This window comes from Epinephelus lanceolatus, chromosome 15 (assembly GCF_041903045.1).
Source record: "Epinephelus lanceolatus isolate andai-2023 chromosome 15, ASM4190304v1, whole genome shotgun sequence".
Taxonomy (NCBI): Eukaryota; Metazoa; Chordata; class Actinopteri; order Perciformes; family Serranidae; genus Epinephelus; species Epinephelus lanceolatus.
In genome coordinates, this window is record NC_135748.1 from 22,780,607 (window position 1) to 22,805,814 (window position 25,208).

General features: G+C 41.1%; 1 protein-coding gene across 2 annotated transcripts; it reads right to left on the reverse strand.

The window, feature by feature from the left end:
* Positions 1–22,660, reverse strand: grhl1 (grainyhead-like transcription factor 1). Of its 2 annotated transcripts, none has more exons than XM_033643525.2 (16): positions 22,477–22,660; positions 18,835–19,024; positions 18,468–18,541; positions 16,566–16,699; positions 16,242–16,477; positions 15,632–15,714; positions 15,157–15,310; positions 14,939–15,050; positions 13,257–13,351; positions 10,282–10,525; positions 8,958–9,085; positions 6,604–6,632; positions 6,307–6,392; positions 4,788–4,873; positions 3,258–3,322; positions 1–1,368 (listed from the first exon to the last, which is right to left on the reverse strand). In XM_033643525.2, exons 1-16 carry the CDS (start codon positions 22,494–22,496, stop codon positions 1,254–1,256), a joined length of 1,851 nt encoding a protein of 616 aa, XP_033499416.1. In that variant the 5' UTR covers positions 22,497–22,660; the 3' UTR covers positions 1–1,253. The 2 variants fall into 2 exon arrangements, with proteins under 2 accessions (XP_033499416.1, XP_078031192.1); XM_078175066.1 differs by lacking the exon at positions 22,477–22,660 and adding an exon at positions 22,247–22,414.
* Positions 22,661–25,208: the final 2,548 nt, after the last annotated feature.

Genomic DNA, 25,208 nt, shown 5'->3' on the forward strand with positions numbered 1-25,208 from the left:
GACGCTGCTAGAGAGCCTTTATTAGGCACTTTGTGCATCAAGTCTTTTACAAAACAAGAAACATCAGTTAAAAACATGTTATTTACTTTTTGTCCCTTGACATGTAATGTTAGAATAACTTTATATAAAAAGAAAAAAAAAACATTATATTAATAGGAATAACAGAAATTTGGATATATATGGTAAAAAAACAAAACAACAATGACCCACATCCTTTCTTTTAATAAATATATACACAATAAGTACTGAGATACAAAAGAGGGATCATATAGATCCATTTTTCAGTGGATATATACAACAATATTTCCAAAAAAATGTTTATCCGTTAATATGTATTATATACTTTAGTTATGGCAATAGAGGAAATTTCTTTTCTGAATGTGTCTGAACCTAAATATCATATTGCACTTCCAGAACAGCCTGCATGGACTGGACTAGACATTCATTGACCTATTTCATCGACATTCAGAAAACTACTCTACAGGTAAGTGGTGTTTTAAAATTATTATCAATATATTTAGTGACTATTTAATACTTACAAAAAAGGCCATCATTTAAATCGATCTGACAAAAAAGGTAATTTCATTCACAAACATGTATCCTATGCTAAAAAAAATACAACAAACATTTACAATATTCTACCCTAATTGTATGATGTTTAAAGAGAGTTTTACACACTAAATACTGCCATGTTGTTTAGTTTTAATACACTGAACCTCTCGGGCTCCATCAACAATTTGCTGTCTTTATTTTGTGCGCTAAATACCCAACTTTACGAATTGTAATCATCAGTGCTATGGCTTTAGGAACTTGGGCCGTTTCTCCTCAGAACAAGAAACACTGCTGCTAGCATAGCATGAGGTATAGCAGCACTACAAACGCTCTGCACAAAAATTTACAAAAGTGGGCGCTATTATCTGCGACTTACTGAGAAGGTGTCACAACAATCAAGTCTGTCCTCACTCGTTGATTCGTATACATTAAAAAAAAGGTTTTAAAATGAATTAAAATGTATAGCTTACATATCTAATTAGCACTGCTGCCTATTAAGAGCTATGGCTTTTTTTTTTAAATACCTCCTGTGGGACTTTAAAAATCTGTTTGACATTAATACAGCACAAAGACAACATGATTTAAGTTTCAGATAAAGTCCATAATCACTGCGTAGTTAGACGTGTAAACCACTACTGACAGCTGCATGTCATAAGTCCTCCATCCCTCTGGTCTAGGTGATGTCACCTCGCACCATCCAATCAAATTTCAGTGAGGGTGAGTTTGTACATGCCGCCCAGCTCCTCCATGGTGATCTGGAAGGTGTCTTCGTTGGAGTAGTGTTTGATGATGTTGTCGTCCATGTGGACTAGGATCCTATTAGAAAACAGACATGGTGTTAGCGACCTCTTTATTTCATCTTCATACCAAAAAAATATTGCGCAGTAGAATCCTGACTAATTCAATGGCCGCAATAATATTTTTTTAATATTATTTTGTGGACTTTTTCTGCCTTTATTTGAGAGTACAGACTGGCAGGACATTAAACATGGGCTGCTATCATTTTATTTTATCTTCTCTGTTGAAGAACAGAATGGTATCTAGTGGTGAGGACTGCAAATAGCAACCAGCTGAAACTACTCCCAGTTAGAATTCCCCCCAGTGTTCATTGTTCAGGAAGTTTTTACCGGGAGCTAAATTATCTGCAGAGGTCTCTTCCCCTCCAAAACAAACAGACCAAGTGATTTAAACCAGTAAAAACACAGAATAAAGCAGTTTCACGTTAAAAAACCTGCGTTTTTCCGATGCTGCTTGTCGCGGAGGGTCGGTTAACTACGTTGGCCGACTTGAAAACGCAAATTGCCCTAGCTAGTGTTTGGTTAGTCTCCTCTGAGCTACTGTACAAACATGGTGGAGCATCATGGCAGACTCCGTCAACGAGGAACTGCTACCTATGTAGATATCAACGGCTCATTCTAAGCTAGCGAAAACACAACAATTCTTACTTTCAGGTGATTATACGTTAAAGAAAACATACTTATTACATTATATTCCATTTCTTCCAATATATACCCTTAAATGCTACACACTGGACCTTTAGAGTAATACTTCAACGTTTTGGGGAACATCTTTGTTCACTTTCTTGAAAATGTAGCTGTAGCCCATTAGCTTACCCTTAGAGCCGGCTAACACTTTCCCTCTTTACAGTCTTTGTGCTAAGATAAACTAACTGGCTGCAACTACGTTTTAACTGTCAATTTTCTCATCTAACTTTAGACAAGAAATTAGCATATTTCCCAAAACACCAAACATTCCTTTAAGATGTATTGTACTACAGCAAGATTTGCTCAAGATCATGGCTTTACCTTCAATATGCAAATGTAATCATCGCACAGTTTAATTTACCTTCAACATCCCAATTATGGTGATGTAAATCAAGCCTGTATGAGTCTGCTCCTACAGCTCATGATTGGCTGATGTGCATCACAGCAGCAGCCATAGCAACAGCAGCTTGCTAATGCTCAGTTAACTCACAAATGTCCATATTAATTTGTTAGAAAGATGTTTAAAAGTTTAAATAAGGAGAAATTATTTTAGTTTTGCTTGGTGTTAGTGTAAAGGAGTGCTGTTTTGTGTTTCAGGGATATGACATAAATCAGCCAATAATGAATCTGGGAAAGCGAGGGGTTTGACTGACACTGTCATTATTTGCATTTTGAAGAAGAACTAAATTAAGCTTAATTTGCCAATTAGACAGATACAATTTGAGGGAGCCCCTAAGGAGAATCCTGCTGAATGAGGTAGAACAGCATTTGTCACCTGCGGCTACAAGGTTGCAACGGCAGGTATTGTTTTACCCTTGTGAGTCAATGTGTGCGTATCATTATGGCAAAAAGTGGTCCTGGTGGCACCTGTTGTAGTGAGAACTACCACAGAAGTGGTTTTGAGTATTCTGACAGGGGTTAGTCTGTGTCTGTTTGTCTGTCTGTGGACAGATTTTGTCAATGCAATAGTGTCACAACTGTGCAAGATGCAGTCACAAACTCTTATTAAGTTTGAAGATGGATGTGGTAGAAGGAACCATTGGCTCCCCCACTTTACGCCCATGGTATACATTCATTTTAAGTCGTGGATCGCTGTGTCATGGCTAAAGTGATGCCATTCCATGGCAATCTCTAGTTAATTTGGTTATTAATTGGTATCAGATTTGGTCCCTCACAGAGTTTCAGGCATAGTGTGGCGCAGTGTTACTGACTCATACTCACCCTTTCTTGCACTTCTTGTAGACCTTTCCAACCTTTTCCAAAGGTAGTTCGTACTTCTCTGAAATCTGGTTGATTAAAGAAAAAAACAAATCAATGTCAAATTATTTAAAGAAATATAAAAGCTTCTTTCAAGCTTTCAAAAGCCCCTTTTACACTGCCTCTTCAAGGCGGGAATTTCATGCCATTATGCCGCCTCGCTGTTCTGTATAGATGGTACAATCGTGGACAGGGGGGACAGAGTTTTCTCCCCCTTCGGAGGAAGTAACAACAACCTCTGTATAAACGGGACAGCCAGCAGGATGGGATCATGGGTGGGACAGATGTGACAATTTGACCATGGGAGATTTAAATAGTAGCTGTTAGCAGTTAGCAGCTAACTCAAAGGCAAAGAAAAGTGGCCAAAAATGTCCACAAACTGGTAAAACAATAAGGTCCAGGAGCTTGTTACCCTCTTAACAGAGGACGAGATCAGCCACCATACAACATGGTTAGTAAATGATTGTTGTTGACATGTTATGCCATTGTTATTGTTTAGAAAACCCTGCCAATGCCTATGTTATATGTCACACTAGAGGCTGATGCTGTTGTGTTACATGTCACACCCAGCAGTGTAGCATGATGTCACCATTGTTTGGTTCTGTGTAAAAATGCAAAGGGGGCATAAAGAAGGGACTCTGTAGCAGCACTATAGCTCTATCTCTGTCTATAAGGGTGGAAGATAGTATAAACAAAAAGCATTATCCTTTACACACCTGTTACAGCTTATCTGCTTTACCTCATCAACTCCACTGTTGGTTCTCCATAATTGCTATACACACCCCTGTTCCCACGTTCTCCTCTTCTTCTTTCCCCAGGACGCCTCCACTTTCCTCTTTTCCACAACTTTTTTCCCATCCCTCCCCTCAATTACTGACTTTATTGTCCCCCTGTGTCCCCTTTTAACACACACACACCCTTTCTCGCTCTCTCAATTTCCTAAATCCACTCCTTGTTCTCATCCTTTCGTACATTATGCTGGGTTGGTGTCCTGTCACAGCTTATTCAACCTGCTGTAGCTGCTTAGACACACAGATTGTGTACAAAATCACATAATAACACAATATGCATATTAAGTGTGATGTAAAGCTGAGTATGTAGTGCGTTCCAACTGCACAGTATGTTGAGTTTGTATATGTGGGATATGTCAGGAAGTATACTAGGTTAGCAAGAGTTTCTGAGTTTGAGACATGAGCTTACTGGACATACTCGACCGCCCAAAAATGCACTGTGGCTCTTCAAACTGTCCAATGGCAGACCGTGAGGCAGACGCTTTAAATAATTAACAGCTGGATAAAATAATTACAAATGATGGCGAGAGCCGTTAAGAGCCGACCTGTGCCAGGTAGGCCTGTTCAGTAATCCTTCCATGAGTATGCGGTATGTTAGTATGTGATTTTGAACACAGGTACAAGGCCGAGACCACTGATATACATCAGAAACATGAAGTTCAACACCAGCCACTACCAGTTTAATGAACTGAGAACCACTTACAGCTTCCACAAGGCCTTTCAGCGTGGGATTCTTCAGCATGAGGGCATCAAACACCTCCTCCGTCTCCTTGCGCACGTACAGCAGGACTGTGTGGTGGAAAGGGAAAGAAGAAACGAGAAGGCGTCAAAAGAAAGCACGTATGTTCATGGGTTGGACACAAAAACAAACCCCAAATCTGGCCTCAGATAAAAGTCACTGGCAGACACGAAGCATGAATTTACGTCGGTCTGAACAGCTTGACAGCCGCGTTGGTTCACTTGTGTGGGTTTGAGGAATCGTGGCTTCACTGCATGCACGTCTCAGTGTTGAAGCAGTGAAGCTCAGGCACGTGCACTGTATGATTAATCCTTTATTAAATTTCAAGATGTACTGTATAGTGTTACAGGCCATTTTAACAAAACACCCCTCCTGCCAGACTGCATGGGCGCTCGTCCAGACTCAAAGATGTGCCACAGACAAAGCACACCTAGAAAGCACAATCATCATAAATGAACAGACCCACCTCTCATTCACAAGACCCATCTCAAAATAGATCAGACTCTAAATAGATTTCCTCATATTGTTTTCCAACCTGTGGCAGCAGCGTGTGATGTATGTGGCCTCTAAATACAGCAAAGACGTATCTACTGTACGTGCACAGGAAGTTTCACTAGTGTCATGTCTGTATATGGAGCGAAACTCAATAAGAAAGAAGTGAAACAGTACAGTAAGTGAGTGTATGGTGGTGTTTATAATGCAACAACGTATTTGTAGGGCACAGTTCATTGTGGTTTGGAGCTGCCGTGGATAACTTTGAAACAGACGTCATTTCATATGATTGGCAGTTCTCTCTTTCACGCATTGCACTGCTGCCAGTTTTCTAAGTGGAAAAACATGACAGCTGTCGTGGAAAGATTAAACTTCACCTAGACTTTTATAGATAAATTTAGTTTGATTTAAAGTCATTTTAAGATGACAAATTACCCATGCTTTCACATCTGTAAAATATACATATATAAAGGTCAACTGGTTCTCAGCACAAACTTGTTTTACATGATCAAGTTTGTTCTCAGCACAAACTTGTTTTACATGATCAAGTCTGACTTTCTGCAGGTGTATTCATGCAGAATCTGTGTGAAACCAGTTTTAAATGATCAAGACTTTCCTCTTCTGGCTATAACAAAACTTAAATAATGCGTTACATATTAAAAGAAAGCTTGCTGTATGCCTAGAGATAGGATGTAGGGTAAAGGGCACAGACTTGTTTGCATGCGTGTGTGTGCATGTAGTGATCAGTGGTATTTTGTTGGGTCAATGGAGGCCTTGGGCACGTGTGTGTTTTGAAAGACCTGGAATAGTCACATGGCCGAGAGAGAATGTGTGTGTGGGTCGCCCTCAGGGGCCGACCACAGCAAACACACACAGACACTTTAAAACGCTGATTTAGCCCATGAGAAGAGCATAACTCACCTGATGAGCATGTGAACAGTCAAAGCATTGCACTACAGCAACACACACACTCACATACACACACACGTACCTTTCTTTGGCTCCTCCGCTCTCGCCATCTTGTTTGGGGGCGAACCGAACTCATCGTCACTGAAGGGTAATCTCTTCATGCCCGAGCTGCGGTGGACACACAGAAACACACAAATTACTGCTTAAATGTCCTTAACAACCAGTTAGCAGGCTATAAAACACGTATGCACACAAAGCCCTCAGGCATTTCCTAGAAGCATGTATCTGCGTATGGCTTTTACTGGGAAGGTGCCAAAGGTTGTCTCGGTTCAAAAATACTTTAAAAGCAAGTATGAAATCAGGGCCCCAATGAACTCACCTGTCCTCTGCATCTTCTTGCGAGTAAGGCTGCAGAGGAAACAGAAACAGAGACATTAACTCAAAAACAACCAACCATATAACGTATCAGAGATTACTTTAAATTGCTATTAGTATCAGATATGGATGACTGAGTATTGGGAACCTGATACTCATGGCAATAACTGACATTAAGAAGCACTTAAACATGATTTTAACATATATCCTGCAATGCATGTTTAAAATGCACTACTTTGTGACTGCTGTAGTACTAACCCTGCATGTTTAAGTCAATTCAATTCTATTTATAAAGCCCAATATCACAAATAACAGTTTGCCCTCAAGGCCAAATTGGCGGCTAAATCAGTCAGCCAGGTCGGAGATAAAGTCAACAGCCAAAGGTTTCCTCTATTGACCCATTTACTCTTGCTTTATCACTGAGAACTGACCCTGCTCAACACTAAGCGGCAACTCAGCTGGAGGTACTGTGATCCAAATGCAGGTCTGCACCCTTACGGGGTTCACAGAATCACTTTCAGGGGTCAAAAGGTCGGAAAACATGTTTTTGAGTTATTGTTTTTTTTTTAAGAACTACAGAATAAGCCTCTTCTTCCTCACGGTCTTCTATTAAAGGTCCAGTGCGTAGGATTCAGGGGGCTATACTGGCAGAACTGGATTGATATACAGAGGTTTTCTTTAATACCTTAGAATGAGAAGATTATATCTACATAGGGAGTGGGTCCTCGTCTACAGAGATTGCCATGTTTCTACAGTAGCCCAGAAATGACAAACCAAACACTGGTTCCAGTTCACGATTTTGCGTCCATCACCATAGTTAGCAGCCCCTCCATGACGAGAGCATGGGAGAAACACAGATTTTGTGACGTAAAACTACTTTATTCAGTGTTAATAATGGTTTTATTCACCTTGTTGCTTTGTTTTAGAGAGGAGGTGACCTCTGCGGATAATTCAGCTCCTAAAAAACCTCTTAAACGATAAAGACTTCTAAGAGTTCTAGGCAGTACAAGTTTCAGCTGATTGCAATCTGCAGTCCTCACCGCTAGATACCACTAAATCCCCCTATATCTTACATACTGTTCGTTTAATTACATAGGGACATACGTAATACATCAGTTGCTATCACATTCTCTTTTTATGCAAAGCAAAGCATTTTAATTTTTGCAACACCTTACAAAAACAGAGGTAATTCAAAGTGCTTTACATAGGGTGAAGAAATGCATCTAAAAACAATAAAAAGCTACATAAAAACGATTAAAATAGAAAAAATAGACTTTAAGAACTCTAAAATTAGGTCAAATTTAGTAGAAGCAAAGTCCATCCATCATTATTTGAAATAAAGCTCGTGATCACTCAAAAATAATCTGCTGTTGGTTTTTTAATCCTCGGAAAGGAGCTGTTTTTTGCAGCCTTTTCGCTCTGTGACTGTATTGATTGCAGGCGCTGCTGTTAATAGAATTCTATTCTAAGAGGAAACCCAGTAAACCCAGAGTTTATCAGAAACTGATAGCAGTTCAGTCAGGTTCAATGTCATTGGCAACACTAAAAATAACCTCCTGTCTGTCCCTCAGTCTCGCTGGTAGCAAAGTAAACATAGTGAGAGTGAGAGAAAGGTAGAAAAAGTACTTATTTGACTTGTACTCAGGTGGGCCTGCTCATAATGTGACCAGCAGAGGGCGCTCAAAGGTAAGGTAAGTTTATTTTCTGTGCAGTCGTTTTCACTATATATAGAGCAGCTCATTATATGACAAAGAAGACATTAAAGGTGCCAGAAGTGACCTAAAAAACGTTTTTGTGCGGGCCACACACACCTTTGTAAGTGTCATGTGACGTGTTCATCCTAAGTGCAGGAAGCAAAGCTCAGAGTCCAGTCACCGAGAAGATAAAACCCTGACAAACTGCACGCACGCAGGTAAAATCTGCAACATGCAGCATCTACACATCATTAACAAAAACCACAGTCCTCCTCCTGTTTCTAAATCTGCCTATTTATTTTGTTCTGAGCATACATTAGGTTGGCAGAACAGGTAGTATCTTCTGAGCCCCTGGTTTGTTTTGAGTCACTGGTAAATGATTCATCTTGTGAGTAAGCAGTCTGAAATACAGCCATCGGTATGTAGGACTCCTATCAGAGCTCGCAACCAGAACTCACTGTTCCTGCCAACTAGCAAACAAGCAGGTCACCTCGACCCAGCTGGCTGATGGGTGGGTGGAAGCTGAAAAATAAAACTGTTTATGGATCAATGAAGATGTTACGAGTGTTACATAAATGTAGCAAAACAAAATGTTCGTGGTCAGAGATGACATACAAGACATGTAAACCTATGCTAGAGTTGTGTGTCTGTGACTGGCACTCACATGGCGCTGGAAGGTAGAGAAGTGGATATCAGGAATGAAGAGGACAGGCTGGGTCTCGTGGTCGGTCATCATCTTGAAGATGGTCACGTCGTTGCGTTTCTGGAGGATGGGAACTTTGACGTCCACGACTGGGAGGAAAAGACACAACAGGGAGCGGGTTAGACTTACGTGTCCATTAATGTAGAGGGACATTTTAAAAAGTCTTAAAGTCTGCATTAAACATTCACTATACAGTTGGGGTTTTTTTTAAGTACAGACTCATACAGAAGTAATCCCTCTCACATATCACCTATGACCCATTAGAAGTGTGTGGTGGTAATCTTTCCTGCAGACACTCTGCCCTACACCTTTATTTTCAATTTTTTTCTTATTTTCTGTGCTCAGGACATGTACAGTATACCCAAAGCATTCAGGGGAGGTCGGGGCTTTAGTAAAAGGTGGTGACCAGCAGCAAGTTAGCAGCTGGCATCCACCATACACTGAATATAGCAAGGCGAAACGCCAAACGACAGGGAATCTGGGGTTGGCTTTTACTTTCACTTTCGCTGGCGGGCGTGTTTACAAACACTAACCAACAATCCTGTACAGTGACTCTGTCCAGAAATCATGACCTGGTTATTCAAGATAATCCACAGACCTTGTTGTGAGCAGTTTCATGCAGGAACTTTTCTTTTCTACCGAACTACACCCATCAACCATATCACTGTGCAGAAGGAAGTGTGCATCTACTCATGCTTGTGACAAGCCCAAGATGTAGCATTAATGGCGTCCTCCTCAGCTGAGCTGTAGCAACAGCTAGCTCAGTGGTGCTAGGTGAGCTAGCAGTAGATGCACAGTGATACAGTTGGCGGGTGTAGTTTGTTAGACGGAAAATAGTTCCTACATAAAACTGCTCACAACAAAGTCTGTGATTTTCTTGGGTGACCGAGTCATGATTTCTGGAAAGAGACACTGCTGTTAAAATGAATCTTTTTGGCGCTTTGAGCACCACAAGCCGAGTGCCATCTAGTTCCATTATATTGGAGAGAAGGCAGACATCTCTACAGCCGATATCTCCAACACTGGGCACCTCAGACTAAAACAATCTAGATTCATAAACAGCACTACAGGTAAGAGGAAAGATATGTATTTTTGATTTGGGGGTGAAAAGGTCACCTTTAAAATGTGGGTGATTTAGGGTGATCCGTTATGAAGTGTCTGTATCACTGTTCACTGCTACACAACCTCTGGGATTAGGTAGTAAATAAACCTAAATCAAACAACAGCGGTTTCATTGCCCTGCCTCTGCATGTTAAACAAGGTGAAGTACTCCTGAGTGACTTACAGGCCAGGCCGGGGTTGAGCTCGGCGACCTTCCCTTTCCTGCGTGACTGCTTCCTCTCCTCATCTCTGATCTTCCTCTCGGCTCCCTTGTCACAGAAGACTTTGATCTGGCAGTAGGCACGGTGGATGGGCTTGTTGCTGCGGTTGTTGTAGCTGTAGGTGTCGATCTGCAGGTTCAGAGGGAGACCCTTGACGCCCTTCTGGGAGGAGAAGTCAGTGCTCAGACAGTTGACGGAGATGAAGATCTGCGGAGGGAGGAAGGAGGGACAGCTGTGGTTAAAGCACAGAGAAAATGTCCAACTTTAACATAAAAATATCTGCTAGCTTAAAGTCAACAGCAACTTGTTTCATCAATGACTGCTTCTTTTTACTTGATCATTCACATGGAGGCCTTTCTGCACTTCAGTCCTCACACTATATTCAGTGTTCTGTGTTGCCCTCTATTGACCAACTCTAGTAATCACAAGTTAGGTGTTCTTTTAAACGTGGAGATACTCCTTTGTCCTCGTGGTGCTTGTACTGAAAACAGGTTGTCATTGTGTCAACAAAACGCACTATCATAACAGAGCATTTGGAAGCACCTTACACAGAGACACCGAGGAGTGAGCAGCAGATATCACTGATAATATGAATATTATTAAGAGGCAAATAAAATGGATCTTTGTGAATTAATTTGTGCATTCATGCATTGCATGATTTTAAATAAAACCCTCTGGAGCTCTTCTTCGGTGAATGCACACTGACCCTGTTTTATTCAAAGCAAAGACACTTTATTCATATATCATGTGGAAAAAAGCTGAGAAAACCAGTTGAAAGTGGTGGTGTCAAGTGTCGAGTGAAATCACTTTACATGTAACCAGACTGTATTATTGTTTCTCTTTCATTTTTTCTGCTGCATTTGTGCGTGTAAATGATACAATATTTTCTACAGTGTTCTATGATAATATTTGGAGTGATAATCAGAAAAGATCTGTACATTTTTAGAGGTGTGATTTTTCTGGTATGTTATGTTTCTGGCAACTTAAAGCTGCATTCGTGACGTGTCAGAATAATTGTAAAAACGAGTTCCTGACTGGGAAAATTCACATGAATGCCCCCTCAAGTCAGAGCAACAACAGAAAAGAAATTTTGGTGCACCACTTTTTTCATTGTAGAACTGCACACAACATATTGATTCACTCAGCCCCTCCTTGATGCTTTGTCTCTGTTTATCACGAGACTACTGCTGCACCTGTGACAGAGCCACACACAGTGACAGGGATAACTGTTAGCATCACACTGCTGATGTTACCCAACATTTATTGAGGGGTTCAATGACAGGGTAAAGCCGTTTCGGTGTAGGTATGACATTGTTGGGATTGTTAAATGGCTCTGTGTCGTATGTTAGCCATTGCTGATGTGTTGGCTCATGCTAACCCAGCGGAGAGAGCAGGAGGAGACCAGCTCACAGAGAAGGTCATCGGTATGTTGGTGATCAGCTGTTGCTACCCCACTTCCATCACAAATAGATTTTTAATTCTGGGGGAAACACTGAATGCTCAAAATAGTAAGCTCTAAATCCATGACAGCATTGCAACTTCTTTGGCAATTTTCTTTTGCGCCCAAAATTGAATTGCGAAATCATCACCTACGAAATCCTAAAATGGCTGATAAAGTGACCTAGATTAGTTAGTAAAGTTATTTATCAGCATTTACCTTGAAAACAAGGCAGGTAAAGCAATATTTTAATGGTTTTAGGGAATGTAATGATGCAGCAAAAAATTAATAATATAAAGCTTCAAACTGTTAAAAGCAGAAAAGAAATCATTGTCATCAAAAGATGTTTTTGTGATAACACCAGTAAGCTGCCCCAGAGCAGGTAAACATAAGGGAGAGGCTGCCTTGTGCAAATACACAGCAAATACGTATATGCTGCAGAGCAATTACCCCAGGGGCAAGCCACACACACACACACACACACACACACACACACACACACACACACACATTTCATCTTTCATTTAACATCTCATTGATGAGACACTCAAACAATGCAGCAGGGCGGTGCTTCTAAAAATACACACACAGAGAGGCAGTGAACACACACAAGGATGAACATCCTATGGACACAGGCCTGGAGTCATGAGACAGTTAGACCCACATCCTGGTGTGTGTGTGTATGTACTGTGTATATGTGTACATGTATGAGAGAGGTTTGTGCATGTGACTTTAAGTTAAATGAAGCCCACAGAGAGCGAGACGCTGGGGGATGAGCTGTGGCGCCATGTTGTCTCCTGTCAGTCGTCCTCCATCTCAGGCTGACGGTGGATCAGTGCCAGGAAGCGCTGACATGAGGGTCAACAATAAGAATCAAGAGAGGACAGAAGCGCCTCCTCTCATTCACCTCTCCTGGCTACCTGCTGGACGGGATTTTATTTGTTAACTGTCCTTGTGCCCCCTCGCTGAGTTTCCTCATTCCTGCACTCTTTGTTGCTCCTGTCTGGTGCGCAGAAATACCTTAACACACACCATCACAATAGGGGTGACAGGCAGGTTGGACCAGTCAAGAAAACTCACACCACACATCTCCACTACGTTTCTACGCAACAAGACCAAACACACGGGAGGAGGGGAGGAACGACATGACAGCATCCTCACTCCTCTACACAGGCCTCAATTTTCTTTAACGACTGTTTTGGAGGATCACAATGAACAAAGCCGCTGATGATCGCCGACAAAGAGGTGTCAGCACCTGAAACCTCAAGTCTGGTCTGTGGCGAAAAGCACACAAGACCTTAAAATGGAGTCTACTGGTCTATTTTTGGCTTAAAGTTTTACGTGTGTTGATATTAAGAGTTCAAGACAAGGAAGTGTATGGAAACCCTGTGGACCAAACACTTGTTCTTACATGAATGCTGTTAGAAGCAGCCTTGTGAGTGGAAGTAACGTCAATCAGTTGGATGCCTGTGAAGCTGTGTGTGTGTGAGTGTCTCTTACTTTGGCCTCCTCATTGGTGTCCCAAGTGAAGGAAATGGCGTTATAGGAGATCTCCTCAATGTTTCCAATGGTGTTGAAGCTCTCCTTGTAGTCAGCTGTGACAATAAAACGAGAGTTAAGCGGCTAATTTAGCAGCAGAGTGAGATGTATGACTGAACCAACCTGGCTACTGTAAAAGTGTACTGAAAACTTTCTAAACTTCTAGTCAATGAGTTACTGTATGACACAGTGAGGTTTTAAGCCCTGTGTGCATGTATGGAGATATTTCTGTAAACAGATGTTTTCCTTGACAGTGTGTCCCACGCTCAAAATGGAGTTTTAGGTCTCTAAAGTTTTTAAAACGACTTCTAAGGTTCACAGCTTCTCAGTTTGCGCCAAACGGCAACCTCCAACACCGAACTGCCAAGAACTACAGTTCCTCAAATGGCCAAATTCTACTCCTGGCTCCAAAAAACCAAGATGGCGGCAGCTAAAATGCCGAACTGGAGGCTTTAAAACAGGAGTCCTCCAACCGATTATTTATACAGTCTATGATTCATACATGACCATTGTTGCTTTGTGTAGTAAGCATGAGCCAGAAACAATAACAACAGAGAACTAACTTACCTGTTTGCTAAAGTATTGTTTGCACTACTTGATCTAATGACTACTTTACACTTCAGCTTAGTATTGCTGCATCACTTTACAGATGCACAGAGGCATCGGCTGCACCGAATGTTAATGGTCCGCCAGAATTTCTTGGTTTTGGATCAGGCCCACTTGAACCAGCAGATGGTGGGACAATATCATGAGCATGTCCAGACCATAGCTTGTATCTCTGAGTGAGCGCTTTCATCCTTATATCAGAAGAGAATCAACTGTGATGAGATCTCCAGGAGGTGTTTTTAAGAAGGGTTTCATTAGCCTGCACGCTTTACTATGTTTGAGGGGAGACTGTGATGCTAGCAAACGTTCTTGCCGTCTAGTGTGTACGAAGACATTTTGTAGAACAAAGGCCATGTGGGCAGAATTTTTTTTGAACGTAGTGGGAAAATAACTTTTCAAAAACCTCTGTATATACATGTAGGTGAGACCTTAAAGCTACAGCTGGCAACTTTCATAAAGAAATTTTTTTTTTGCCTTGCCTAGTCTGACACTTTGACCACAGTTCATGGAGCAATTGACATGATTGACAGCTGCTTTAGAGACTCCTCCACTCTGATTGGTTGTTTCCAGTGCCGAGGCAGTAAGTAGAGGAGGAGGGACATGATTCTTTTCAATGACTATCTGTCTCATGTTCTTCTTTCATAATACACTGACAGTTTCAGTTAATATGACAATTATTTTTTATAAAAGTTCCCAACTGTAGCTTTAAAGGCCGCAGCATTAATCCCCAGCAACACACCTTTTCCTGTCAGCTGCTGCTAAGCTGCCCTTTCAACCTGCCACTTAACTGTGCAGACACGGGAGGATTAATCAGTCGACTCAATGATATCACCAGGAATGAATCAGTGGATCATTAAAATTACCACCATCTGTGCACCAGCAGTGTCTTTGATGTTATATTTGACTTTATATGACTCTTTTTTAATTTGATATTGCAGCAGTGCTCTTTTTTTAAATGTATTTGACAGCTTAAAGGATCACTTCCCCCACAGGATGGTCATTTGTGTATCAATTAAATTAAAGAAAGTGGTTCTTACCGATATCCAGACACCTCTGTTTGGCAGTGTGCTGTCTGGAGTGCCAGTACTTCCAGTGTTTCAGCTGATCATCTCTGCACTTCTCCTCTCCGAACACCACCATCACTACACTCTGACAATGGATGATCACACACAGTTAAAACTCAATATGTCATAATGATGTTTCAGCATGTGATTAATGTCAGTATCTCTCAGGTTTATTTATCTTCCCTTCTTACCCTGACTTTGGTGATGGGTTGCTGAATGCCTTTGGTGTCAGCCTCCCTGAGGGTAATGGGGTAAAACTGGCCCTTGTTGAGATACGTCATCGTCCCGTCACCTGTCTTCTGACGCAGAGACTTGGACGCCTCAAGAGTGTACTCGAAGTTATTCCTGAAATACAAGGGAATGAAGTAAACATCAAGAATGAAACACAAAGAAAAGGCATTTATTTTCTGTAAAACTGGATGACAATGCAACAACAGCATTCAAAAACACGCATCATGTAGCTGCTGCAGCTACACCGTGACCTTAAAATCAGTGTACAGGACCAGATAACGCCTGTGTGTGTGTGTGCAGACTTTTGTCTTTCACACATAGGGGAGTCTGGTGTCTCCCCTGTGACCACTATGAATGAAACCATTCTGCGGTCTTGTGTCAAAAAGCTGAATGGCGGTGGAAGTCGGACGGTGGGCCAGCGGCAGCACGACTTACCCCGGCACAGTGTCAAACTGAGTGTAGTCCTCAGGTGCCATGGAGGCCATACGTAACTGGAGATCCCCTGGGAAGGAAAACACCTGCAGCGCACAAAGAGAACAGATACAGAGTGTGAAGTGAGGCTCCACATATTCACCAACAAATTCTTATAATTCACCACCAATATTTTAATTAACGATCGTTCTGAGAGTTTTTGTAGATTTAATTAATTTGTCCACTTCATTCCCTTTTCTTCTAGTCCCTCATGTTGCTAACCCCCCCTCACCCCCTCCCGTACAGCGGTTTTGTTGGGTTACTCTATTCTAAGGTAATTCCCCTCCAGGTTAAATAGAATAAGAGGAGAGAGAAAGGGCTTTGGCTATTGTAGGAGAAAAGTACAGCACTTTATTGTGTTGGTGAGACAATGGCATAATAACACACTGGCCACTATTTTGGCATGTTCAAATAAAACCAGGGAAGGCTGAGCCCACCGCTGGCTCCATGGGATCAGGTGAATATCCTATTGTGTGATGGGAGAGATCTGAGAGCGGAGAGGAGAGTAGAGTGAAGGGGGGGTTGTAGGGAGAGCATTAGCGGGGTTTAGAAAGAGGGGGATCGAAACACACACCTCCTGGGAACCATCCTTGTAACTCTCGGAGAAGGTGGAGTCGGGGGGCGTGCGGGATTGGGTGCTGGGGCTGAACTGAACCGCATTGTGGGCAAGCTGGCGGTCAAAGACGCTCACGTGGCCGTCGGTTTCGGCACAGTCATTTGGCACGGTCACTGAGAAGCCGTGGGTGGGCACCTCTGTCTTGACGGCCGGGTAGTTTGGCATGGCAGCGATGGAAACAGTGACGGTCGTGTCTGAGTGGACAAACGGCAATATAACAATCAGGTTTTTTTTTACTCCTAAGCTGCTCGTGTCTGTTTATGTTGTTGACTGTGAACAGACCTGGTGAGGGGAACTGGGCCCTCTTTTCCTGGGCCAGCTGAAGGATATTGAAGGGCCCCTTGAGGACCTGGATCCTGTTCTCCATTCCAGCTTCCTGAAGTTGAGCTAATGAGTGTCCAGCCTGGATCTGGTGTCTGCAACAAAGAAAAACAGCACATATGTAGTGCTGGATTTAATGTGTTGTCCAGCATAGTTTAAATCCCATTGACCACACAACATAACAATGCTGTCATGAGCTCATGTGCACCTTCAGGACCTGTATTCACACAAAGGTTCTTAGGTTCAGATGATTAGAAACCATAGATTGTAAAAGTAATGGACATAGCTACTGTAATGTCACCCATTGGATTGTGGACTGTGGACAGAATTTCATCCATTGCCATATTGTTTTTTTTTGGACACAAAAGTGGCCAAGTTTGGTCAAGAGGCTGGAGCAAGGAGTGGATTTGACTGAGAAGCCGAGGTCACTGTTGTCACCCAGCCTGACACTCAAAGCAGCCCGCCCCTCATGCAAAACATTTTCTATTTTGTTTTGCATATGTGTTTAATGTGCTTTGTGTTTTTAATATGATGTTTTATGTTTCACTGCTTCACAACCATTTGCCCTCCGGGAACTACTTAAGTGATTGATTTATTACCCTTGCATAACTAATACGTACGCAAAACTCTCAGATTCAGGTTTTACACATGTGCTTAAAATGAATAACACAACTCTCAAGATAAATTATTTGATCCTTTTTTGAGATTTTAAAGCTTTATGTTACTTTATGACACCTATGCCTGGTTTTATTCATTTGTTTTGTGTCACTTGGTGTGACTGTGAATGTTTTTTACTTTTAGGTCTCTTGAAAAATACATCTTGACCTGGGTGAGACCTACTGATGAAATTAAGTTAGTATAACCTTGTGTATTACCTTAAAGGAGACTGATTGTGCTTTTACTTTTTTTTCTGTCATATATTTTCTGTCACATATTTTTAATGTTACAATGTCAAATGCTCATATTAAATGCGGACAAAATTTAAAATAATGAGGTAAACATATGTAAAAGGAAACCCTGTGAGCAAAAAACTCAGGCTTTGGGTCGTTCCAACACTTTCATTTTTTATTTCTGAGACAAGCCGACTTCATTTCGTTATTGATTTCTTTATATGTTCATCTGTTCCAGGCACATTAGTGCAGGTGTTTGCATTACATACACTGCTACATGTAGCTACACGCTAATGTAAAGAAAACATCCAATCTTCGTCACCGATGTTGTAAATTTCTCCACTTATGTACCATTGTGCACCATTGTAGAAAGAGTCGCTGTATTTTATTACAGTCATTCCCTCTGCTGCAGTGATGTACAAAGGGAAACACTGACCAATCAGAGCAGACTAGGCTTTTTTTGGGAGGGGAGCTTAAAAAGACAGTTGCTAAAACGGAGCGTTTCTGACTCAGGGTGAATACAGGCGTTCCTCCAAAGACAGTGGGGGAAAAATAAAGTGTTTTTTTACATTTAAGTGTTTATAAATGCCCTTGTAGAAACAGAAAATACAAGTGAGACATTAATAAATGAGCATCATAGGTCCCTTTTAAATGAAGAGCAAATCTAGTGGGTTACCCATAAATTGAGTTCAAATGAAAAACAAGGCTGTTGTTCTTCCTGAAAAGACTTTTTGGAGACACCAGGTTCTCCTCCATGATGTATATGTGTGCAGTTTTAAATAGATTTTAATAAACGAGCGGTTAAGGCTGCACTCTGTACCGCTTCCTCATATATATATGCAAATTTACACAAAATTCAGAGAATGCAAAAACAGCTCAAGTCCCTCCGTTCCCTTCACGCCGTGGTTCCCCTCTGCATTTCATGCTCTTATTTTATAAAGGGGGGTGGTATTAGGTGAGGGCTGCTGCCTACCTTTTGTTGGGATCCACATCACAGACCAAGGCTTCTGGCTTGTTCTGGGTTATTGTTCTCTTTTCCCTGGGCACCTGTATGGGAGGGTAAACACAGCCGCTCAGCGTCTGACCACATCACATCCAACAAGCCGGGTCCATCACGCTGTCTATAGATCAGTTACATGACATAAGCTCTGCCTCACAGATGTTGCCTCATGGTCGGATGTCAGTATGGAGAAAGACCATATAGGTAAAGCCTGAAAGGATTTGGTAACTAATACAAGATTTTGCTTTTGATTGTGTACAGATCCACTGCAAGTTCATGATGAGCTTAGAAAGATGGAGAATTGTTTCCCACAGTAATTCCTAAGTAAGTTTTCTGTTACCTTATAGTAGTCGTAGAGCAGGCCAAGAGCTGCGGCGCTGTCCTCGTCTCCGTTTATGCTCATCATGGCCTTGGTGGCAGCTGTCAGCGGGTTCTCCAGGAAGGATTTCCAAGCTTCATCCTCTGTGGTGAAGGAGCGACGCTGGCCGCCGTAGCCTGGCTCGTTCTGGAGAACCAGGACCGCACGTTTACTGTAAACAGAAGAAGAAGTGTCATAAGTTACCGTGTATTATCCAGATGAATAAGAAGTCAAAGTTACATTCATGAAGATCTCCTTGACTGTTCGCTTTGGTGGCAACTATGTCAATATCCAGTAACTGCAGGTGGGTTTTTAGGATCTCTCTTTCCATTTTGGGGACTGCCCATTGTTCTGAAAATTCTGAAGCCCTGTCCAAAAAATGTCTAACTGGACCAAAAGGCCATTTCTCAGACAGCCATTTTTACCAAAAACAAATTACCATTGCTCTGAAGTCCTGTTTTTTCCAAAAATATATTCTCAGTGTGGTGAGACAAAATAATCGCCAGAAAAAAATGTTTGCATTGTACGTCTCTGTAAACTATGGACACATTACATCTGTCAACAACGACGTGGTAAAGACATAGTTACGTTTAGGCACAAAAGCCTTAGCAGAAGATCATATTTTGGCTTAAAACACCCATGTTTGGTGGAACAATAGTCGCAAGAAAAGCAGGGATGGGTCGCCGAAAAACATCTGGATTCAGTGGCTCAAATGCTCCTGAGAAACACTGCAAAGGGTCAGTAAAAATACCCAGGGCCAGTGGCTCAAACACAGCAGGGAAACTGAAACCAACTACAGGGAGTGTGTTTTTTTGGAGACTCTGGATTTCGGAGCAATGGATGTTTGTTTTTGGTGAAAACAGACTGTTGGAGAAATGGGCTTTAGGTTCAGTGGGACTTTTATTGGACAAATGAGCCTTTGGAACAATGGCATGGCACCTCAGTTTCAATTGTTTTTTAAGTTTCACTCTTTTCTTTGACTGTTCAGCCAAAGTAACCATTCACACATAAAGTCAAGCAGAGACCAGAAAAAGACAGTCCACCACTTCACACTCAGTGAGCTGAAGAGTCTGTTATGTAGCTCCGCCTACACTCTCTGGAGGAGCAACCACTGCTGGATGCTGAAATATGTGTCATTAACTGTACGCTACTTGTTGCCACAGACATAGGTGTAGATTTTTTCCCATTTAAAAAACATGAAAATAGAAGAGGACTTTTATTTTGACAGCTTTAAAGACATTTAGACCAAAAACTGATGCAGAAAATGCAGAAATTAGGACATAAAAATTCACCAAAATGCAGGAAATGAAGCGTTTGATGCTCAAAACTATCTGGCAGAGGACCCCAAACACCACATTTCATGTATGCTCCCCTGAGTGTTAAAATGAAACCTACACCCTTGGCCACAGACACCCAATGCAAGGGCTTTGCTCACCGTCGTGTTTCCTAATTCTGTGATAGATAGTGACTTAACCCACATTTATCTACATGCAATTCTTCAGTTATTACTTTATGTTTTTTTAACGGAGAGATCTGATTATGTCATTTAAAATGTTTTGTTTGATGTCAACAATTAAAGACATTATTTAAAATACACTGTAAGGAAAGTGCTTGTACATGTTTAAAAGAGCAGATATGGCCTCTAGGATTAAGATCTCCAGATTGACTCTCCTCACTGACTCCACACAAGTTCACAAAACCAAGACCTGCAATCACGACCTCGTTCAGAACAGACAAACAGGTTATAAGAGCGAGAGCTCAACCATGTAGATATTCTTTATCGTAAGACCTGTTGTTCAAGCTTTTCAATCATTGTGCAACAAATCTCAGCCATCGAACCACTGAAGTGTTTCCAGCGAAAGATGCTCTACAGGCTTGTCCGGTGTGGCGACTCTGGTTCGGGGAATTCTCATTGGTTGGGAAGCTGACCGCAAGTGACGCACCTGACCCTGCCACATTCCTGCGCCATGCTACTGTCTTTCATAAGAGAAGCTAAAGTTGTTATTCTAAGTCACTGTGTGCGTATTTTTCCTCTTCTTCCTCTTCCATCTTGTAACGCCTTAAGAGTCACTGCTTTGTAAACAGGACTGAGTTGGGCCAATGAGAACACAGCACCTTGTGTTTTTGTGTGTCTCATCTGCTTGTAATGGTATTAATGTGTTAATTTAAGCTCATAGAACTCAGGTAAACAGTTTTGAGAAGTGAAACAGAAAACATTTCAGTGCTGAACTGGCCTATTTAGAGTCAATTTTAATGTTTACTCAGCTCCTGTTTACACAGACGTATTAATCCTAACGACTGAAACAAAGTCATTAGTCAAGCTCTTGTTATTAAAGTTTCATCTCGGTCATTAGCGCTCCCTGTCAAACTCTGGAGACTACACTCCTGTATAATACGTCTACAATCATCCTGTCACCAAATCCATCTGCCTGATTTTCTGCTACAACAAAGCAATTATGATAAAGTGTAAACGGACTGGCTCAGTTTCCACGCTGAGTAACTACAACAAATCCAGCTTCTTTTTCCCTTCAATGGTCAAGGCAAAGTGATAATTAGTAATCCTATATCTAATTGTGCTATTCATAAAAGGCAACCTGATAAGATCCTGTATTTACTGGCAATCAAACTCTGAGAAAGGGTAACTAATTACTACAACAAAACAACGAAAGAAAAGTTTGTTTTCAGGCAGAAATTCAAATTAGATTTCACATACAGTCAGTGGAGCAGCATGAATTCACTGACATATGTCACCTTTAATGCACAGGTGCATGAAAACACACGCATTTTTTTAACATTTACAGAAGTGTGCATGCAGTCCTTCATTTTTGACAGCCAAAACATTTGTATCATGTAGAGTAAAATCCACTAAAACCTCATATGGCCCTGTGCTTGCTTACATTGTCTGTGTTAGTAAAGTCGAGCCAACGCCTAACAGGTGTACAGTTTCACTCCCCTCAAAAGTCTGCGTGTCATTGCCCTCAAAAAAACATACACAACATAGTAAAAGCTTTTATATCAGCATTTAAAAAATAATTTATTTCAACACATTTGAGTAAAGCCACTGATCAAAACTCCTACACTGATATAAAACCACCCGCAGAGACACTTTTCTTTGGCTGACAGCTCCCTGCTGAGCTCCATGTTTATTCCTGAACAAACATCATTAAGACTATCCACATGACTGTTAGAGCTTAAAGCAAAATCAAACACTAAACCGCCCATCGCTATCACGGGACAGTTTTTATTCTAACAGGCGCCTGTGCTCGCACGACAGGTGGAGATACACCTGTACAGGCTTGAACATGACAGGTGAAGCGAGCGGAGTTACTCCATGGGAAACTATGAGATCTGATCGCTTCTCCAGCCTGGCAGCCAAGTCTTAAAGTAAACTCACCCTTTAACAAAATAAGCTATGATAAATAATGATGATTAAATTATACAGGTGAAAAATATACGTCAGCAGCTGCAGGTGAGAGGTGCACCACAGTGCGCCTCTTTTTAAAATCCCTGTGCGCAATGAGCTTATAAAAAAAAGTGTAAAAATCCCCACAAGATATTTAGAGTCAGTATAAAGTGTCCCGTGCTCCTGGTGCAGGCTAAAAGTGGAGAGTCAGGACAACTTACTTGTCATGCTCCTGTGACATCTCGGTCGGTCGAACTGGACTTTCTAGTTGGTACTGAAAATCCGATCCGTCTTCTTTACCGTGGTAAACTCCGCCGCTAACGCTGGATGAGGGCCGCGGCAACAAACAAGGTGTCCCCGACTGAGAGAACGGGTTTTGTCGGCTTTTCTCGCTTTTTTGGGGCTATGCTGAGAAATTAAGGCCGGTTTTACCTGTGACAGGCCCGCGGATTGGATTACAGGTGGACTGGGGGGGCGGGGCCACACTGTCAATTACCCTGTGTGGGGTTGTGATTGGCTCGGCTGGTGGCCTACCTGCGAGCTGTGGAGGGATTCAGGGTAAGCCAGAGGAGGAGCAGGGTTTAACAGCTGTGATTTTATCATCATGGGTCATTAATAAGGATAAATAATCACATTTCAAACTATATTCTTTAAAAAAAAGAAAAGAAAAGGCAATGAAAAGATAAAAGGGACAAGAAGGAACATAAAACTAAGGATGCAACAGTTTAACAGTCACAATCACAACTGAAGCTTTATTAAAGGCACTGGATAAAATCTATGTTTTACAAGCAAGCAGTGTGCTGCTAATTTAAGAACTGGAACAGCAGGAAACCAGACTTTGGCCACAATCACTGCAGAGAATAAAAAGAAAACTCATAGACTTGCAGAAACAAAATCTTCTTCTTAAAACTTATCTTTACAAAAAAACTTCTGTGTGCACACAATTTAATTTCCAATATGTCTTATGACCTGATTAATGTTACTGCCTTATTTTTCATATATGCATATTTGCATATCTTATTTCACTTAGACCTAGACTGCCCTAGACTTTTGGGGGTCCTACACAGGATTTGTTTGTTGTTTTATTTTATTTATTTTCTGTTCTTATTACAGTGACCTTGTATATGACTATACCATATACTTTTACATTTAAAGTACATTTGTGCTAGATTTCTTTAGAGGAACTTCTAAATATAATAATTCATAGTGAGACAGTAAATTCTAGACCGGTTGAAACATCCATTATGTTCATTATAATATGTAGCTGATGCAATATGTAAAGAAGTATACCACTGGCTTAAAGTGACCTCCAAATGTAATTTATTTAACTGAAATCATCAATGTTTTTTTTTTTTTTTTTTTGGTACCACAGTATCATGGTGACAGCAAATTACTCAGCCTTCAAATTGTCTATTTCTCCTGTCTCTAAGTTCAATGTTTTGTCAGTATTTGTTGGCAAAAATGGCACAAAATATTGTCAGTTTTTGTCGAGGAGGTTCAATAATTATTTTGATATTGTCTCAAGTTCATTAAAAAAATTCTAGGGGCCACCAGAGGCCAGGGGCCCTAAGCAACTACTTATATCGCTTAATGGGTGGGTCTGGCTCTGATAACTATTGTTGCAATTGTTTAATTTAATTACATTGCCATCCTGATGTTTTTTGTTTTTTTTTTTACTTCTGTTTCAACCATGTCAAACACCTTGTAACTTTTTTTTGTATATATAAAGTTTATTACTATTAAAAAAATCTGTGTATCTGCAGGTAACAAGTACTGATGCGATACTTTTCCTCAAATGTCAGATCTGTATATCTTTTAATGTTAGTTAACATGATGCTAAACACCAACATGTTTATGATGAAACAGGCAAAGAACGATAGGCATTTTTCATCAGGTGCCCACATGAATAATGAAACAGGTTTAACTTGCTGTGGCCATAAAGAAATCCCTCTCGTATGGGTTTCAGATCTCAAAGATGGGGGGGGGCCAAAATCCACAGGTTAGTTACAAAATATGTTCTTGTGTTTATCTGAAGTTTGACAAGTCAAGTGAGTATCTTCTATTATTAGCTATTTGGTGTGAAATTCAGAGAGAGACTTAAAAAAAATTAAATCCTTTCATTGTCATGGCTGATACTTGGTCTGCTTAATAAAGTCAGTATTGGCATCAATACTAGTCTGATGTATCAGGTCGGTGCTTCACTACTTCAAATATGAAACTTTCTGACCATGGCCATGAATATGTTGTATACTGTTATAGAAATTTATAGTGTTTGCGGTGATAAACTGTGACTTTATAGCAACTTCATCACAATTAATTGCAAGAACAAATGTAAATCTGAAATCCACAAATTTATGACAACTGAGCAAACCCCATCTACTGATACAGATCCTGTGACACAGTCGAAAGCTCCTACACAGAGAGTTTCCTTACTGAATGGACCTTGTGGTGAGATTGTTTTCTCCACCTCTAATTAAAAGTTTTAGAACATGCAGGATCACTTGAGTTCATTAATTATGAATATCATAAACCATCAACTATGGTTTTAAAAATACTTATATTTAAAGGTCTAGTGTGTAGGATTTAGTAGTGGTGGAGATAGCTAATGGAGCTGCTCATTAGCAATTAATGCCGGTAACCTGCGGAAACATGGTGGCCACCCTCCAGGCTCCCCCCAGGTTGCCCAGGTAAGTAACCAGCTTCATTTTGAGCCATAAAACCCCTTTAGCATTGTTAACTGTGTTAGCACAACCAGCCATGCTGACAATGCTAACGTTGCTAACAGGGCAAGGCTAATCAAAGGAGGCTGGGACACACTCTGTAACCCTATGAGATCTATAGGCTATGACACATGCAATGTAACTGGAAATGCAAGGGTGGAGGGTTACAGCAAGTGACGGTGTCCGCTCAGGTGCTCTTGGATGCACTAACAGAACTTTTGGGTACACTCAAT

Excerpts from the sequence above, each read along its gene's own strand:
- grhl1 (XM_033643525.2), bottom strand. The coding sequence starts at position 22,496 with ATGTCACAGGAGCATGACAA. Across the intron at positions 19,025-22,476 it reads ATGTCACAGGAGCATGACAA|TAAACGTGCGGTCCTGGTTC; the intron begins GTAAGTTGTCCT and ends TTCTGTTTACAG. Across the intron at positions 1,369-3,257 it reads TACAAGAAGTGCAAGAAAGG|GATCCTAGTCCACATGGACG; the intron begins GTGAGTATGAGT and ends GTTTTCTAATAG.